Genomic DNA, 20,796 nt, shown 5'->3' on the forward strand with positions numbered 1-20,796 from the left:
AGCTAGCTATGCTAACGAATATAAGAAGCTTTGTCTTCAACCAGTGAGGTAAAGGCACATCTTTATATGATCATTATAGTTATCAAAAAAACAAGAGAATAAAGTAAACAGGTATAAAATACTATATGACAGTTATTAATAAAGAAGAATACAGTTTGAAAGGGGAGTGATTTGTCAAATATCCATAAATTAAAAGAAAATCTGCTTACAGTTGTGTTTGGGTGTTGAGAGATGTGTCCATAGATCTCCTAATGTTGCTCTCAAAGTGCACCAGATTGATGCTCTTAACTTCAACATTTAAAAAAAATCTTCCCAGGGGAGCACGCCACACCCTGCACGTGCATGCATACGCGAGTCATGGTGAAATATCTGGATTAAGAGGTTGCTTTTTCTTTGCACAGAATGAAATGAATGGGCTGTGATTTTAGTTTTTTTAAGCAGAGGTCAATAACTTGTACGGCCCTCTGAGGATATTGTAAACATTGAAATGGCCCTTGAGAGGAAAAAGGTTCCCCACCCCTGCTCTACGGCGTCTGCGTATGAGCATTTAAAAGAGTTTTACGTTAAAGTCAGTACTGACTCAGACGGAAAAAATCAAACGTTTGCCTGTAAACTGTGTCCGCCCGGTTTGAAAAAGCAAGTCCGTACATCGACGACGTCGACAACAAACCTTAAACGGCACATTGAGAATAAGCACACGACTAGCCTTTCACTGTATGTGTGAGTGGCGAATAAAAAAGAGAGCCAAAACAGATCCACTACCACCCAAATCCCATTAACATCGTACAGGAGACAAATAATAACTCGCAGCAACGTATTGAAAAAAGAACTATAAACTATAAATTAGTTCATTTTTGAAACCATGAACTTTAGTTCAACATTTTGAATTATGAACTATGAACTGAACTAGTTCATTTTAAAATTTGTGAACTGTGAACTGAACTAGTTCATGTAGAAAGTGAACTTTCCCAACACTGACTATAGGTTACTTACGTAACCCCAATTATCAGAGTAACATGAAGTGAGATGTCTCACCAGACGGCCCTCCTTGCTATGGTGAAGCGAGAATAGGTGCTTATTTTGAATGACGCATGCGTCGTGGCGCAGGCTACTTATAGGGGGTGATTTCCCCTGACGTTGACGTCAAGATCACCAGCCAATCAGGATTGGCGTAATGAGATTGATGCTTCTGTTTGCTCCGCGATGAGGCGCATCCCATAGTGAGACATCTCACTTCATGTTATTCTGAGGACTGGGGTTACATAAGTAACCTATAGTTTTGCGGTGTCTCGCTGTCTCAGGCTGAGTTCAGGCTGAGAAATCAGCGGAGCCGCGGCTGAGAAAAGATAAGGCTGAGTGAGTGAGTGAGTGAGTGAGTGTGTGTGTGTGTGAGGAACACCGCTACGTCACTGTGACCCTTACGTCACTACGACCAGGAAGAAAAAAATGGAAAAAGAAAAATCTCCAACGAGGCGTTCTGGGGCAGCATAGACAGGTATTTTCTGTGTTAGAGTTGTACTCGCTACAGGGTGTACTTTGAGGGTTTGTGACTTGGCAGACCGTTTACATTCATAAAAAGCTACATAACACACAAGGGGACGGGTAATAACCAGAAAAGCATGTTATGGGACCTTTACAATGTCCTCTCATGAGAACCATGACAAACGTGAACCCACTTCCTCTTTAAATAAAGAAGTGAATAACCTTTTTTTTGTATCAAATCAAGGAACAGGAATAGCCTTTTAAAATGTGATCTGTGTGTCTAAACTTCATCAGTTGTTATCAGGCACAATAGTAAATAACTATACTATCATATGTTTAAAATACTGATACTTTTACTTGGTTTATTCAGTTTTTGATTTAACAAATACAATATACTATTACTTTTTGAAATGACATATTTCATGACATATTAATGTATGCAACAACTTTTTTTTTAATGAATGTAACATACCATAAAGCAATGTTTTGTAAAATGAAACCCAAAGAAGGATTCCTTTTGTTTGTATAAAGATATACTTTAAACAGGACCTAAAGCCTTTTGCTTGTTTACAAGGAAGTTAGACTTGTTTTGAGAATTTTGAATATAATAATAGCCACCAATAATTCACCAGATTATCTCAGTGATATCATTCTGAGATCTCTTGAGCCTATACAAGTATAAACAACATTTAACAGTAACAATTATAATTGTTACATAGATATTTTCCTTGTGGATTGTTTACAGATAATTTTATTTGTATAAAATTCCTCTATAGATAGAGGACAAGGCATTTGCTTGCCTTTCAGCTACTACCTAGGTCTTGGAGATATCTGCTTTATATGTTTCATGGTGTTTGTTCTTACTCAGAAAATAGCAGTGGGAAAACACACCTGCATCCATTAGAGCACCTGTCCCTTTAGAAGTCTTTGCACGAGCTGGAAGGAAATTGCTGCTGAGGGACTCTAAATCTATAAATGATTTATAATTCAGGCAGAAAATCAAAGAGGGAGAACAGATGAGTCAACACTGAGACAACTACTCGATTAGGTTACCGGATGAAATACAGGCAATTGAAAGACACATGTCTAGCACCTCAGTTGCACATGCATGCTCTTTTAGACCTTTCTTGTGTACATGACTCTAGACCAAAGTTGTCTAATTTCATTATTGTGTTTTATAGAAAACATTATAATGTATTGTGAAGATGCTAGCTAAATCTAAATAATATATTGTTTTTTTCTTTACCTTCCCAATGGACACAACTCATTTAACTATAAGGCAGTAAATGATATGGGTACTGAGCAGTTTTAGTACACCACATTCATGCTAAGCAAACCGTGACCTGACTAATGTAAGCACAGATGGAAGTTTCATACACAGCTGGTTTTGTGTCCCATCCCAAGGGTAAACACACCGTTTGGGAGAAAAGGCTTTATAAACAGATGCTTGTCTGTAAGGTAAAGTTACTAAAGCATCTTTACAAGAAAACTTGGTTAGACTTTTGATATATACAGTAAAATCAAAATGAATGCATGCATAACAATCTGAATATATGCCTAGGATTAAAATCAGTATAATGATTCAGCAGTAGGGATGTAACGATACCAAAAATTCACGGTACGATAATATTGCGATAAAAAGTCCACGGTACAATATTTATCGCGATATTGAAAAATAAAGAAAATAAATGTGATTTCTTTTTTTTTTACTTGAATTCTTTTTTTTTATTAAATAAGAAATCTGATTTGTACAGCATTTTAGTAGGATAGTAGTATTTTAAAGTGTCAACAATATAATAATCAGACCCTGCAATAGAATAAATCAAGTTTCACTTTTTCAAGTAACTCAACTCTAACTCACTCACTCAGCATCATCAAGGTTATCTTTTAGGAATATGAGCATGCCCACATTTCCAGGTAGAAGCTGGGATGTTTGGGCATTTACAATATCCCCTGCTGTGGAAAAAACTCTCTTGCTTGTGTAGCAGGATGAGCAGTAAATAGTGTTGTAAGGCATATTCTTTTTGGCCTATCACCGCCAGGGGGCACCCTTATAAAGGGGCAGAGGCTTCTAGCTGGCGGCCTGGTGGCCAGACCTGCCCACTTCCGTTTTTGCCGTGTTTTGCTTCCGCCACCGGCGTAGGTATGTTGTAGGGCATGGGTCGGCAACAGGCGGCCCGCCAGCAATACTATTTGGCCCGTAATTTTGAGAATCAAAAATAAAATATTATTTTGAGATTTGTTTTTTTTGTTTTTTTACAACATAGGACCGAGAGTCGCACATCAGGGTTTCTGTTAGCCTGTAATTACCGGTTTTTATCTGGTAAAATTCATTAAAAACCGGTAAATTCAAAACCTGCTGGTCAAAATGTCTGGTAATAGTTAGGGATGCTCCGATCGATCGGCCCAGTCATTATCGGCTGATATTCACTCTTAATAGTTTGATCGGTGCTCTCTATAAAGGCTGATCAGGAGAGCTGGATCTGATTGATATGGACATAAACGCGAGTAAAGTATATCCGGACCTGAGAGAGAGATCAGATCAGCTGCTGCATAATCACCTGAAGCCCCGCCCACTGTTTAGCGCGCTGCATGAGAAACTGACGGGCTGTCAGGAGAGAGGGAGAGGGGAAAAGAGAGGATCCGTTTCTCCCGTGTTATTATCCAAAGTTAATGTAAACTTTTGAATAATGTACTTCATCTACTACAAGTAGTTTGAATGTAATAATTATGTTTGTTGTTAGTGAAATCATTTATTGAAAAATGAATCTGAACTTTTCGATCTGTAACGATTATAAACTGAAGCGATATAAAAATGACTCCCATTAACTGAGTTTTAAACATCAGCATATCCTGTCATAGTCCGGTGATTACCTGCTAATCAGTAGCGTTTTCTCCCGGAGGCCAAGGGAAGCCAGGCTTCCTCTGTTTTTTCGGATTGTAGTTAGAATTTAAATAAATAAAAACACTTTGTTTTGTTTCGATAATTCTCCTTTGCTGTGTGTTGCTGCCGGCCCGTCTCTCCCCCATTCTCATTGAGTATTTTACAAAGAGTGAAACAAACAGCGCCCCTCTAGATGTTATGGTGAAACAGTAGATTGCACTCACTGTTGCGAGAGGAGGCCAGCCGAATCTGGCTTCCCTTGGTGAAAAAAAATGGAGGGATTGACCAATCAGATGAGGCTCACGTGATGCCCCTGCCAACCTGTGATTGGTCAGGGCCATGCCAAGGGAAGCCAGAGGTGGCTGGCTTCCCTTGCCTCACAATCCAATCAAATCGCATCAATTTAGTGGTGCAGTGACGCGTCCTAAAATCCGGAAGTAAGCTGCTCTCGGATTCCCTCGACAAAAAAGCAATGGGATTTCTCCATAGGATTTAGGAAAATAACTCGAAATAAGGTCAGTGGAAAACGAACCTGTTAGATAAATGCAAGTTTTGTTCAGTCGGATAATATCCACATGTCTACCCTACACTTATAATTTTCGAATCATTAATCTAATCGATAGAAGATAGATAGCGTCACTGCATCACTCTCACCGCCGTTAGAAAGTAGCAAGCAACTGAAGCAAGTGCAATTATGGAGGGTGGAGATTTGGAGTATTTAATCAAAAATAATTGTACTAAACTTCCGCTACAGCAGCAACAACAAATACAATCTGATGACAGGCCGATGCCCAAACTGGAGGAAAAAATGAGCAAATCGGACGTAAAACGTTAAAGGTCTCCTCATTTAGTTTGTGAATGAATGCTTATTAGAGTTTCGGCTGGAGAGTGCGTGCGGAACTGTCGGTTAGATAACAGGCGTGTGTAAGTCCTGCATCTGATACAAATGTGTATAAAATGATACCGGGTGCTGTAATCACTCATCTGGTTACGTTATTACATTGACCACCACACCCCCGACCCAAAAGAAAGGACGTATTTTGGCTTCCCCTAATTTTTTTCCCACGTCACGCTACTGCTGCTAATGGAAACTTGGCTACACCATTCTTATTATTATTATTGAAACATGACCGGTAAGTTTCAAATTTGTCCGGTAAAATAAATTCTGTCCCGATATATCAGCTTACATTCATAATGTCAGCGGAGGGAGGGGAAGCGGCACTGTGGAAGAGCAGAGTGGTGAGGGAGAGCTGTCATCTTCCCTTTACAAGCTTCAAACATGTATTTATCGTGTGATTTTGGAAATAAAAGTTTCATATTCTGAAAGCCAAGACTTTGTTTATTTAAAATCAAACAAAACACCGGAACCCCGAAAAACAATTTTCTGACGCAAATCCACGTTTATTTTGAAATGAGCCGTTGCGACTTCCGATTGATTTCGATAGAGCGGGTCACATATGGCAAATGTGTGGTTGTGGGGAACCAGGTCAATTAAAGTACTTATTTAACTATTAAATACATTGAGTTTGAGTAAAATACTTGGTTACTAATTAATTTAGGTTATAATATATTAAATTGCAAAGCAAAACATGCTGTAATTTATTTATTTTGTCCTTTGATATTTTGTAAAGGTTTTCAACCTGAAAGAATCCTAATGTGTCCTTGAAAAGTTGAAATAAAGAAAAGGAAAAAGGATTCCAGTTGCCTCTCAAGCCTCTCAAATGTGGGCAAACACTCAAATAAATGCCAAAAACCCAGAGAACTTGACAATACTTATCAGAATAAAATTATGTTAAATAACACTGCTACCTAGTTAATAACTCTACTTTACTCAGTGGAGGCTCGTCCATTGAGGAAATGGAGGACCATCCTGCCTAAAATTTCAGAGAAAAATTTACTTTGAAGAGAACAATAAATACACCTCAATTTAAAAGATAAGTATGTTAAAATACAGATAATAGCCCTGGCTTTGGGACTGAAATGGGGCTAGAGAGGACGAGCCTCTCTTTGGGCGGGTCTAGCCAGAGGCTCTGGATTGGGCGCCTATATCATCAGTGAACCAATCAGCGGATCTGACTGCGCATCAGAGTGTTGATGAGGAGGGTTATCAGCGATAGTTCTTTTGGAACAGGGGCGCTGCGCCCTCTTACCAAAATCAATTCCTTGAAGTAGGCTTTGATTATGTTCTGGCCCACCATCTTGTGGCTCAGCAAAAAATTGGCCCAAGGCCAAACTTACTTGCCTACCCCTGTTGTAGGGGAATAGCTGGCTTCAGGTAAAGTTTCACAATTCTCTATCATACTTACGTGTAGTCACGTTTTGTTTTGTATAGCGGAGGGTCTTCCTGGCGATGCCCGTCAAGTAGCTGTAACATAGAGAGCATGAAACTCTCTCCTCTCTGCCTGATCGGTATGTACGGCGATTTGTTCAGTCCATTCACCACACCTTTCCTGAACATTAATATTATACTTGTGTGTTTATTGTTAATCTAGGGCCAAGCTTTAAAGAACCGCTGCTGTTTTGCTGCATCGAAAAGAGACGGGTTTCTGACGCAGGGTCATCACCCGTACTGCTGATCCTGTGTGCTGCTAAGTGCTAGTAGATTGTCTGCGTCTGGCTATCGTGTCTGGTCCGGTTTGGCATTGCCTACGGCAGTATCATCACCTGCCCTACTGATCCTGTGCTACTGGACACTACTTAGATTGTTCGCTTTTGGCTACTGTGTTTGGGCCGGTTTAGCGTGGCCTACTCTGCACTATAGGTTCGCTCCCCTTAGTGGGATTTTAGTGACTGGACTGCTGGGCTAACTCCTTCTGTTTAGTTATTTTTTCCTTCACCAATTCAAACTATTTTGTTTACTTTTGTTCCTTTTCATTAATAGTTTATTTTTGTTTATTCCTATTTTTCTTTGTTTTCTTTTGGTTTATTTTATACTTAATTAGTGTCGATATATCTTTGCTCAATTCATTGTTTGTTTATATGATTTTGGTTTAGGTTTTCTTTCTTTGTTTTTTTGCATAGTTTTGTTTATGCCGCATGATTGCCCGTATGGCTGAGGCTAATTTTGGTTTACTTCATTTTGAGCCATTCTGTGTTTTTGTCCCCCACTTATTGTGTTTTCCCTTGTTTTCCTGTTTTAGTTACTGAGAGCTCCCCTGCGAGATGGAGTTCATGACTTGAGCTGTTCATGAGCACTCATGAAAACATTCATGAACAACTCATTGTATGTTCACTTGTCATGTTCATGAACCAAAATTCTTAAAATGCTCATGAACCATTTTAAAGAGCAGTTCATGACATTTTTATGAACATTGTTCATTCATATAAAGTTCCTGTTTTGCTCATGACAGACTTTTATGAGCAATTTATGAACTTTTCATGATCCAGCCAATCACAACATTATAATTAAAACCCCAAAAAGTTTGCATGAGTATTTCATGAACTTTTCATGACTATGAGCATTTCATGAATTTTGGATGATTGTGGCAAGTTCAGAATATTTTGGAATATTCATGAGCATTTTATGAACTTTTGATGATCAGTGTGATGTTTTTAAAGACCTCTTGAATATTCATCTACTATTTGAACATTTCTTTCTTTTTTAAATGTTTTAATCTTAAAACAAAACAATAGTGAATTTGAAACTGAAGACTATCTGTATATATTTTGGTGACATTCATATCATGTTATGGTTTATCTGTACTGTTTGAGAAGCAGTACGAGTAAGTAGCGCCAAGGTGGAACCTTTGGCAGGTGAGCGGTGACATCTGGGTTATTTTAGGGGGGACACTTCCGCCCCCTCCTCAGAAGCAATCCAGACGATCAACCGGATCCTGTGTATAATTATTGCTGCTCCACTTTTCTGTTTTCTACAGGTCAGTACATAATGAAAATTATCGATGTTAACTTGTGTGAATTAGATATGATGTTGGAGATGTTTCGGAGAGTGTGTCAGAAGGTTTTGAGCATGTTTGACATAGTAACGGTATTTTAAAAATACTAAACTGTCGGCAACAATAGATGCCATTTTCGCGGGCTTCAGCCGCGCCTGGGTAAATGTGACCTGAGCGAAGGCTCGCAGGCAGGTTAGCTGCTGCGCACGGGTAATATGTTTTGAAGTGAAGTCTTGCAGGCACATTGCCTTGTTTTTTGTTTATTAACATTGACAGTGTATTTTTGTGATCTCCATAATATGTTATATTTGGTAAAGATAGATATATTGATAGAAAGTATTATTTGATAGCGTTATGTGTTTATAGATAACAACCTGTCCTTCACTGCAAACATAGCTGCAACAACCCGCTGCTGCAGATACACGCTTTACAACATCAGGAGGATGCGTCCCCAGCTGACCCAGAAAGCGACGCAGGTTCTGCTCCAGGCTCTCATCATCTCACGCCTAAACTACTGCAACTCCCTCCTGGCTGGTCTACCTGCATGTGCCATCCGACCTCTGCAGCTCATCCAGAATGCAGCGGCTCGTCTGGTCTTCAACCTTCCTAAATGTTCCCACACCACGCCGCTCCTCCGCTCCCTCCACTGGCTTCCGGTAACTGCTAGAATCCACTTCAAGACAATGGTACTTGCGTACCATGCTGCGAATGGATCTGTCCCTTCCTACATCCAGGACATGGTTAAACCGTACACCCCAGCACGTGCACTCCGCTCTGCATCAACCAAACGGCTCGCTGCACTCTCGCTGCGAAGGGGACCCAAGTTCCCATCAGCAAAAACACGTGGGTTTGCTATCCTGGCTCGAAAATGGTGGAATGAGCTCCCCATTGACATCAGGACAGCAGATAGCTTACACACCTTCCAGACTGAAAACTCATCTCTTTCGACTCCACTTTGAGCAATAGAACTATTAACAAAGCACTTATGGACTGCCTTACCTAAAGCCAGTTGAGTAGCACTTGAAATGTTTTTGCTCTATGAAACCTGATGTACTTATATGATTCTGTTTTCTTCAAGTTTGTATTTTGTTGGTCGAACACACTTATTGTAAGTCGCTTTGGATAAAAGCGTCAGCTAAATGCAATGTAATGTAATCATTTATATTGACTATGTTGAATTTCTCCTTGAGATACAGTAATTGACTGTGACAGACGGATAACTTAAATGGAGAAATGTGATGTTTGTAAAGTACAGCTATTTGAATGTAACTGTGTACTTTGAATTTTGAATAAGAAGCAATCCAGACGATCAACCGGATCCTGTGTATAATTATTGCTGCTGCACTTTTCTGTTTTCTACAGAAATCATTTATTGTTGCTGTGGTAGCCAAGCTTTTGGGACCCGTAACAACATTTTTTGTGCAGCTGAGTGTCAAGAACTGCTTCAAATAGTGATAGGATTAATTGTAGTGCTCCACCTGTATACATGTATGTTTGTTTGTTTGTTAATTCGAGTAAAGTTCCATTGTGATTGACATAATTGTTGTTTTCTATGGTTGCCAATTGACCCACAGTCAATGGTTCATGAACAGTTCATGAACAGTTCATAGCCAGCCATTGAATTATATTCAGTGACTGGGTATGAACTGTTCATGAATGGTTCATGAAGTTGTTATGAACAATTATTGATATGTTCTTGGTTGAAAACTGAATATCCCTACACACTCACTGAAAACTCCATTTCATGAATTGTTCATGAACCTGCCTAAAACCATATTCCATGAATTGTTCATGAACCATTCCAGCACAGGAGTTTCATGAGTAGTTCATGAACTGCCCTAGTGCCATTTAATGTTCATGACACTTTCATGAACAGTTCATCAACTTTGTTATGAGCTGTTTATGAGTTGTTTATGAGCTGTTCATGAATATGGTTCACTGATATTTCATGAACTTTTCATGACAAGTTCATGAACAGTTCACTATCATCTCACTGGGGCGAAGGTGGTGGTATTGGTGTCCGAGGTGGTGGCTTCCCCCTTTCCGTGTGCTGTGCTTCCCCCGAGTTTTTGGATCTTTTCTCCGTGTGATTGTGTGAGTGTGGAACACGTGTGACCGGGGTGATTTAAGTTTGTTTTTGTGGGATCCCTCTACTCATTCGTTGACCCTCTCCCCCACTGGTAAGCCTCAGCCCCCCTTGTTCGTTCTCTCCCTTTTGGATATAGCCCTGTGTGACGGTTTTTATAAATTGTATTTTTACTATTGTTTAAATAAACTGTTCTATTTTTGATAATTGAACCACGTCTCTTGTTCTATGAGTAACCGAACCTGTGTGTCCTAGTGACTTAAAAGTTGTCACATTTCCCTGGGTGAAATTCCCAGGGTGGCGTTGTCGGACTTAGCGGTTTAAACCAAACTGTTAAATTAATATATGTATTCTGCGGCCACTGCTACACTTGGTACTGATGTTGCTGGGACGGAGAGATATGCTTTGGCCATGGGTGACAGCAGTGGGTCAAACTGTGCATTGTCTCTCCACCACTTCAAAAACAATACAGTTTTTGCCAAGAAGGTGAGGCTTATTGACAGTGCGAGATATAAATATACTGTTGGTACTTGTCAATGTCTCTAGGTAGCCCTGTAAATACGATGTCCTTTTGTGTTATCTAACTTATCTGTTGTTTTATGTTCATGTTGTAACCTACTTGCTGCCATGTTGGGCAGGTCTCCCTTGAAAAAGAGATCGATTATCTCAATGGGACCATCTGGTTAAATAAAGGTTTAAAAAAAAAAAAATCGCGGTAGATTTTGTCAGTCTCACGGCGGTATTGAGACATTTATTTACCGCGATATTCGATATATCGTTACATCCCTATTCAGCAGTGTTCATTATATTTCATTGGAGTGTATCCAATGTTACCAATTGTATACCTTAAACCACTAATGATACAAAATAGTCACTTCCACACTTCTAGACTCTATTGAATACATTAGTTTGAATCCCTTGCATGTGTGGGTTGATTAGATTTTTCATTGAACTCAGTCAGAAGGCTTTAAATGTCAAAATGCAAATGTATTCATTTAGTTAGTCATACATTGACTGGCAAATGTCCAGTGCATACTGGAAAAGTGTCATTCATCAGTAGAAAATTGAAAAGCAGAAATGGATGAATTATTTACAGCTGGTATGTTATTGATTAACCCCGGGCTAGTTAGAAGCAGAACAAACACATAAACAAATCATCTGCGACTTCTACCAAGCCAAATGCACGTCAGAAACAGTGGATTCAGTAAATGGAGAAGATACTGTTTACTGCTGGAAAGAATGGCAGTAGCGGTCAACATTAATCAGAGTTTAAAGTTATGTAAGTCTGAAGAATATTCAAAGATGGACTATGGGATCACTATAATGGCGCGTTTCCACTGCAGCGGGTAGCTCGCTTTAAGCGTGCCGAGCCGTGCGGGCCCCGTTTTTGGTTGCGTTTCCACTTGGCCTAGTTTTGGCCCGGGGCAACTTTTTCACCTTTTTTCTGGCCCGACTAAATCGTGGTTCTAGGGCCAGGAACAACCAGGCTGAGTCGGGCTGAGTATGCTAAACTAGAGAGAGGATCGCTGGCAAGGGGGCTACAACTACAACAAGATGAACATATTTGACCGTGATTTAATTGTAATACACGTTTCAAAATGATGCCGAAGTAACAACATACTGATACCGGTTAGTAAAAACCATGAATTAATGCTTTGACAAGTCTGCAGACAGACGGCAGGCGAAAAACCCTTTTAAAATGCGTGTTTTCTAAATGTAGCTTGGCTAAGCTAACGTTGTATATGCTCCGACCGTCCACACTCACAGCAACGGCCTATACAGACATAAATAAAGCAGCGACTGTATTCACCATGACACAGGCAGTCTGTGGTTTGTACTTGTTTAACTTTTGTCTAGTTTCTGAACAGATATGAAGAGCTGTGAGCTCTGAGTGCTAAGAGCTAACGGCTGTGTTGTTTTTTGGGGCGCTCATTGAAGATGACGTCACGGCTCCGCCTACACTGTGTTACTATAGTTACTGCCCCAGTTCCTAAACTGTAATGGAAACGCAGCATTAAAGTGAGCCGGGCATAATAAGGCCTAACCAAACCGAGCGAGGCCGAGCGAGGCCGAGCGAGGGCTGCAGTGGAAACGCGCCATAAGTGCTCTAGTTTCTAGGTCACATGGACAAAAACAGGAGCCACTTAATTGTTTTGTGGAGTGAACCAGTCTCTGCACTGAGGGATTTACAAAGCGTGCTTAAGATGTATTCTAAAAAGTAGGAAAACCTCCAAAGGGAAGTAGCACAAAATGGTCAGTCCCTAGTTGTGCTCATAGCAACTGGGTTAGCTTACCTCAAACACAATGGCCCCTGCATTTTGCGATTCAGTGCTTCGAATAATGCACTTAATAGGATTTCCTAGGACACACTGTGGTTTATTTCAGCTTGCCTGCCAACCCACAAGGATGAGTTAAGCTCTAAAGGCTCTGCTGTGTTGAAGCAAGGTAAACCTTCTACCTTTAGGGAGGCCTGCTAACCACCCTATGTCCTGGGAAACAGTGGTGGGCTAAACAGCCTTGTGATGAGCAGTGAGGGAAGAGCTGAGGCAGATTTCAGTAAACATGCTGGGGCTTTCTGGCAGTGTCTACTGACAATCTGCTCAGAGGGTGAAGCAGCCAGGTTCAGAGGACAAGTCCGGGCCTAAATGTAGTCTATTATGGGAAATTAATCTTATTCCTGGTTACAAGGCTGTGTGTTTGTTGAGTTGGGAAGGCCCAGAACCTGCAGGGTCTGAATTTCTTTGAAGGCACCAGCTTTTAATGGCAACTGGGATGATAAGATTCTGTCAAATTCTACATAAAACTTTCCCTTCAATGCTACATGACAGAGTCTAGTGATTGGTTTGAAAATCTGATTGTCTCCAGGCCAGCACACTGAAAATACTACAGCAGTGCACAGCATACTAATGCATACTGGCCCTGCTTGTGGTATTTATATGCAGCGGGATGTTAATTACAGAAAGATTTAAATAAGATACAAGGGAAAGATGTGTTATGTGTATTTTAGAGGCCGAAAAGAAATGTCATAATGGCATGTCTCCAGCGCCTCTCTCTTGGTTGCCAGTATTGTTCGGCTTTAAATTCATGATAAAACACAATCAGCACAGTCCTCTACTTGTAATTCCAAGTGCAACCTGAGGAAGCCTGCAAACACTGAACAGATCAAATAACCTGCCGTATGTTTATATTGCATTTATATAGCAGGGATTTTGGGAAACTTTGTTGCATAAATGTCATGCATACCTAATAACTCCAGGCTGGGTTTTCTCAGCTAGGTTTTAGACATGTATTGGACGACTACATGAGAAAGGCTTCAATTGCTGCTCATTACGTCTGAACGAGTGAGACTGGGAATCTTATATCTGTCTTTGTGTTATGTCAGTCGGAACTTTCAAAAGCTGTTGATGTCATCTGTATGAAATTATGCAGCTCACTTGTAAGGTTCGATTTGTAAAGATCCCAGAAGAAGGAGCAACACAAGATTTGAGCTTGCTAAGAAACCAGGCTTAGGAACATGAAACTACCAAACAACAAAACATACCCATAATTAAACGCCATAACTTATGCTCTCCAGCACAAACCATACTGTGAATATCTTCAAAGCAGCTGTGTACCACATTACATGTCTAGTCCTCTTTATTCTTTTAAGCAGAAAAAGACTGACTCGGAGTAGAGTTGCTATTCCTTACAAACTACAATTGCGCTCTATTACATGTTTAGAGATTGAAGCATCAGAATTCCCGATAACCGTGAAGTACATTTAACTTTTATATATGCATTAGTTGGTGTGTGGTCCTAATTTAGCAAAGCATAAAAAGCACTTAAGAAGGCTTTTTGATGAGAAGAGTAAACACATGTAAAAGAGCAAACTTTCCTAAATGGACAATGGGGAAGTGAAGCGGGGCAGGATGTAGTGATAGATAAAGAGTGATGAAGCTGTTTTTAACACCAAGGGTGATCTGTTGTGTCTGTCTACATACATTAATCCTGATTCCGACAGGTCTCTGTTGAGTGAGCATGTCTGATTTCCATCTCATCTGACAGACAGAATCACCTCTGGACCGATAAATTCATCGCCCTCAATTTAGTCATGGAGGTGAAAACTGAGGCAACCCACGCTCCTATTATTTTAAACTTGCCATTAATAGCTTTTTAATTAATGTTTTAAATAGCCCAAGAAAGCGTTGGAATGATTGTAGGTTCCTCAACTCACCTTCAAATGTAATTAACACTGAACAGTCATTTCTTTATTAAAACATTGTATGTACAACGTTTTTACAGCATATATTCCTACTTTCCATGGCCACCAAAATCACCTAACAGACAGAAACCTTTGTGCTATAAGTTACAGTGTGATTTTGTCGTTGAAGCTGATGCAAAACATCAATCTCTGGCTTCCATTTTGCTCGAACCTGTTAAGTTCTCTTCCATATCGCCTACCCCATGAAGGTTTTGATCTAATCATCACAGTCAAAGTACAAAGAAGTGAAGTGGAACACCAACAGTTAAGTATCAATCTTCCATTGTTCTACAGCCATAGTCATTATGTTTAAGATGTATTTGACTTCCCACACCACCAATTATATTATTCATTTTCTCCAAGATCTTTGAGAGCACAATATACATACTATTGAGTTTAGAAACCCTACAAGGACTCTTACCCTGTGGTTGTTAGCTGTTAGAAAATGTGCTCAGCATGCCCAGCATACAACATTTGCATGCCAGTAAAATTAACTGGTTCTTGTACTTGGTCTTTTTTTGCCTGCTGATCTGTACAGAAATTGCAGTACTTTTCCCACAAAGGTTCATGCGAACTTAGTTCATGCGAACTCTTTAGTTCGCATGAACTAAGTACAGATCGCGTTCACACCAGAAAAAGTCCCTGGGGGTGGATTAGGCAAATTAAGCCGCTGATGTCACTTCTTCTTCTTCTTCTTCTGCTTTGGGTTTACTGGCAGGCTGCAAACCACTTCACGGCGTATACTGCCGCCCAAAGTCCCCGGCCGGAAGTCCCCGGAGTTGGGGACTGGCTTCAGTAGAAGCTGCTGGGACTCCCAGCAGCTTCTACTGAAGCCTTCCGAGTAAATCGCCAGAACGCCGACACCTCCTCATCTCCACCGCTCCCATGTTTTATTTTGTGTTGCCATAAGTTAGTCTCTCTGCGTTTCTGCGCTGGGCTAATGCTAATAATGCTAATGCGAGGATAATAAAATGGCGGCTTCACAAAACTTTTTGGGGCATGGTTTGCAATCCGCCCAGCCAATCAGAAATATAGCTCTTTTCTCAAAAAAGAGCCGCTCGAAAGTCCCTGCTCTCTAGCAGGGACTTTCGAGGGGGTAAAAAGGTTCGCATGAACTATTTTTAGTACCGGCTCTTTTTGGTGTGAACGCGATCATGAACTAAGTTCGCATGAACCTTTGTGGGAAAAGTACCGCAGTGTGAACGCGGCTAATGACTGATTGCTCTGGCAGGAAGAAACTTTCATGTGTGAATAGAGATTTCTACTCTTATTCAGAAGCTGAGGGATGTTCAGCTCAGTTGTCACCCATGAATTACAATTTAAAGTGTGTTTCCCTTAATCTCCATGACACCCTTAAGTCCTCTCAGTGTAGTGTGGTTACAATAACTAAGTTTACATAGGTGGTATCCATCAACAGTGAATTACTGTGATTGATAGAATAAATAAAAGCCCGATCATTTATTTGACACTTCTTGAGAAAAATGGTCGTTGCCAGATTGTTTCCTGGCCCTGGCGCTCTGCTAAAGCAACGTTTAATGGAGCGTGGAGAAAGGCCCGGACACTGCTAATGACAGATTTACTTTTTTTTTCAACTGCATCCCCTTTCCAACAGTGCTCAAAAACAAACAACCCATTAGAGAGCCTCGAAATATTTATAAATCGGTCAGATAAATCAATAATGAATTTCCCCTTAGGACATCCATCAATCTTTTTCTGCAAGCATTTGTGTAATGGAGAAATTGATAGCAATGCTCTGTCAGCAATGATAGTTTAAGCTGACATAGAACAAAGTATTTTGTGCCATCAGACATCTGCTTATCATTGGCAAAATAAATGAAGAATCTAAATGCTGATGTTCATCCAAGGTACGGAGCTCTTCTCAACACCCTCAGAATATAAATATGACTGTAGAACACATGGTGGAGGATCTGCTCTGATACTATACTGATCTTATTTGTTTACCTTCAACGTAAACAAAGTCTGTGATGAACAGAAGGATGAGTACGAGAGGTCACAAAACTACAGAGCTCCAGGAATGCTAGCAACCCTGTTAGGTTGTACTAAGCTAAGGAAAAGCAGTGCTTTCAAGTAAATGCTAACGTGATTAAACAAGCCAATACATAAAAAATATTACATTTACCAGGTCCAACATCAAACTTTACCCTGGTCGCATGTCAACAATTGCTATTTGGAAACAAACACATAGTACAACTACTCTATGGCTGAGGGTCATTCTTTTAGTTTTGCATGTATTTTAGTCATAAACCAACAAACGGTAGAGGAATACTAAAGTCATGTTAAATGTATACAACTGGGACCATGTAAGTCTATATGAACTTCCTGGTAATTGATAAGTTCCAAGAAATATTTGCTTTGACTAAAGAGGTGAACCTACCAACTGTACAACAGTACAACAATTCAATTCATACAGCTGTGCCAGTAGCATGGCTAAACATGAATCAAAGCCTTAGCTGAGCCAAAAAACTGTATAATATAAGAGTAGTTAAGTTTAGTTTTTTTAGACTTAGCATTGAGTTTGTAGCTGACACTAAAATATTTTTTTAATTAAAAAGAACAGCCTTTTTTTTAATATATTTAAAAAAAAGTAGTAGAGCACAAAACTATATGCATATAACTACTGTGTCACAGAACAACAACTGAATCTTCAATGTTATAAAAGGACAGTGAAACAGCTCTCTCCTACTCTAAGATTAAAGGGAGAAGGTAATTCAGTCCCAGCGATAAATCAGCACCACACAAAGACAGATTTATCTATAAACACTGTAGGGAAATACCATTAATAAACATTAAACAGTATCATTCAATTAATTTCTATTATGCTGTATGGGGGAATAGCCCAGTTATTCCGATTAAATAACAGGCAAAGCAAAACAGTCCAAGCCAAACATAAATAACAGCACATAAAAAACTGAGTTCATTGTTTAAACTAGTACTACTATGGGCATAGATATGTCTCATAATTATTTGTGTGAACATAAAAATAATTTGTGTGTAAATATGTGATTTGTAAATGTAAAACAACATCCACAAATGCATTTAAAAGATTTGCAAACTCACAAATACATTTGCAAGTGTAAAACGGATCTGCAAATACGCTAAATATGTTCACAAATAAAAAAAAGATCTGTGAATATCTCTTTAACATTTACAACTTTCGATCAGGCATTTCTGAATCCATTTTGTATTTGTGGACCAAAAATGCGCTTGCGGATCTCAACTCTGTTCACGGATCTCAAATCTCTGTTCGCGGATCGTCTTTTTACACACACGGAATTTTGAGACATATTTTCCGCCGGTCTCGGCTAAAATCTACTCGTGTCACTCGGTTATTTTCGGAAACCACGTGATGGCCCGCTGATGACTACATTTCCGCATGATTTCAAAGTAAGAGCATGATGGTTTGTTTAATGCTTTGTTTTTGTATTATAATGAACAGCGGAACGTTAGATGCATTCTTCATCACCATCACCCTCATCATCATGTTATAGTGATACAGTTAGTTTGTGTTATTGGTTCAATATAGCATATCTCGAGCACTTTCGTTGATGTTGAAGTGCAGGCTATAGCCTACGCCACTTCCGGGTCCCGGGGAGCAGCTGGCAGCGAAGCAGCGCAGATAAAACTCTTTCTTCATTATTTGTTGTGTATTCAGTCAAGCGGGTCGAAGTTACAAAGCACTTCACATCTTATTAATCGGCCTAATTTTACTTTACCAGTGCAGTAATAAAGTAATCTGTAGAAAAGCACCGTATTTAGGTCAGCCTTCATAGTAAGGCTACATTACATGTTATACTATTCATCGTGTCCTTTCTACTGATATATTCCTGTCTATTGCTTTCATTTGTATTTAATGTTATTGTGTTTATACTTGTTTCCACACATTTCACAAGTTGGGATGAATGAAGTATCTATCTATATATGATATCCATCTATCTATATCTGTCTGTCTATCTGTCTGCCTGTCTATCTGTCTGCCTACCTACCTACGTACCCAGTGTGCGAACTATACCACGGTCTCCGGGGGAGCAGGGATTTTTGTTTTTTTTGCGGGGGGGGTAAATGCTGATCCGTGCATTAATAGCAACAGCACAGACATAGGCCTATTATAAAGAGAACATTTGTTGCACACGGGGTGGTGCCACAGGTCTACATTTACATGAAACGTCCCGATGGATCATGTTCATGTCAACAGATTTCCCGAGCATATATGGGCTACGCAAACTTCAATCAACTTGATAATAAATAATCCACGAACCACCAATGTAACGTTTGACTGTTTAATTAAATACATTTAAAATGACTCAAAAACAGGCTACATTGTTTCACATGGGCTATAGCCTATTATGGCTGTAGCCCACACAGAGCCGAACACACGCGATAAGAGCAGCCAGCGGCACCAACCATGAACAATATTAATATTAATAATACAGCTATAGCACAACACAACCCTCTCACTGCCTGGAGAGACGCGACGCCACACACACAACGGCTCGTCTTCTTGTGTCTCTTCAGCCCCCAAGTTAACGTTAGCTGTCAAGTTAGCACTAGCACTGACGTTAGCTCCATCCTCTCTCGGTTCTGTTGTTGCAGCAGTCACACAACGTATGTGCTACCACCAGCTACATTCGGTTGGTCTTCTTGATCAGGTTGTTTGGCCGTCTTTTTAAAGAAATTGCCCAAGGTACGTTGTTTTTTTCTTTTCGACATGTCAGCAGCAGCAACAATGCCTGGTAAACATGCAGTGCTAACTAAACGAGTGAGTGGGTAGTGGGTGGAGCTGCGGGCAGCGTGCAAGCAGGCGACACTTTTTTCATGAATCATAAACTCTACATATAATTTTATTTCACTTATTGAAAAAAAAACATGCCCAAAATGGAATTTATTTGGTCATCATATCAGTATTTTAGAGAGCTCCCCCCAAATGTCACAAACCATGTTCCCAGGGGAGCTCATGTCACCACTAGGGGAGCCATAGCTCCCCCTGCTCCCCTCCAGTTCGCACCCTGTACGTACCTACCTACCAACTAGTTGTTTTGTTTGGAAAGGTTTTGTCATTGTATTGCTCTTTAGCAGCACCTGCAGTACAGGACTTTGCATTGTAAATATTCTATCAATACATTGGTTTCTAGCATATATCATTTGCAAGTGTTTAAAACAAATATGGGATACTGATTTCATAAAAAGAAAGACATTCATGATTGTCATATTTTATTATGTAGGATACAGGACTGGAATTATTCTTACTTTTTACTCCACTTCATTTATGTAACAACTTTATTTAATTTTATGATTAGATTGTTTTGCTTGTATCATCCTTTGCAAATACATAGTCACAATGCTGGGAACAGGGCTGTTTCTCTGAGAAACGTAGATAATCACTTATGAGAATATAATGCATTGGTGTATATTAAACTAGCCAACAGTATACAAAGCACTACAAAAGTTTGTCAATATTAACCATAAACATTTACATTAGTGAAATGACACATCAATGTTTATTTTAATTTTATTTTTCACATACACATTAATGCAGCTATATAATAAAAAGTTTTAACACATACAAAGAACCTTTTAAAGCATAATGAGTACTTCAAATGTAAGTCCATTTGGCTAGTACTTACATACCTTTACTTAAGTAAGACTATAAAGGCAAGACTTTTACTTCAGTCAAGTATCTGAATACTTTGTCTGCTGGTAGTCCATGGATCCATTGCTCTTAATTTCCAGTCGTAAAGAGAACCAACTGTAATGTGTTCAAGTAGATGTCCTTTCCAAATGAATCTGATGGTAACATTGGGTCAATATTAGCATTAAGGTGTTCCATCTGTTGATCACTCGGAGGACTCCGGGTGATAGGAACAACTATTCCCGAGTGTTCCTCACGCAGATGACCACTGACCTCCCAGTCAATGTAAGGGATCTGTAATCTCTGTCACAAAAAACAAAACCGTTTTTAAAAATATGTATACTTTTCTTCTGCTGTTATGTACCATTATAATTGTATACAAAAGAAGAATAAAGAAGTATCACTACATTCCTATGCATTAATATAATTACTTATATTGACTGTGCGTGGGCCTGGCAGTGGGAGATTAATTTCAGGCAAAAGTGTGCACAATCAACGGTAGGGCATGTATTTTAATTGTTTTAATAATTTATATGGTTATAAAATATAACATTGAAACACTGA

General features: G+C 39.6%; 1 protein-coding gene across 3 annotated transcripts in view; it reads right to left on the reverse strand.

The window, feature by feature from the left end:
• gpc6a (glypican 6a) overlaps positions 1–20,796 on the reverse strand; it is a 219,991-nt gene that overhangs the window by 45,084 nt on the left and 154,111 nt on the right. The window contains exon 8 of one of the 3 annotated variants that reach the window (XM_034109789.1): positions 20,143–20,535. The exons of the other annotated variants lie outside the window; for them this stretch is intronic. Coding sequence (XP_033965680.1) covers positions 20,323–20,535 — 213 coding nt within the window. The 3' untranslated portion in view covers positions 20,143–20,322. Of the gene's footprint in view, positions 1–20,142; positions 20,536–20,796 lie in introns of those variants that run through there. 3 annotated transcript variants of the gene reach the window in all.

The sequence above is a fragment of the Pseudochaenichthys georgianus genome, chromosome 3 (assembly GCF_902827115.2).
Source record: "Pseudochaenichthys georgianus chromosome 3, fPseGeo1.2, whole genome shotgun sequence".
Taxonomy (NCBI): domain Eukaryota; kingdom Metazoa; phylum Chordata; class Actinopteri; order Perciformes; family Channichthyidae; genus Pseudochaenichthys; species Pseudochaenichthys georgianus.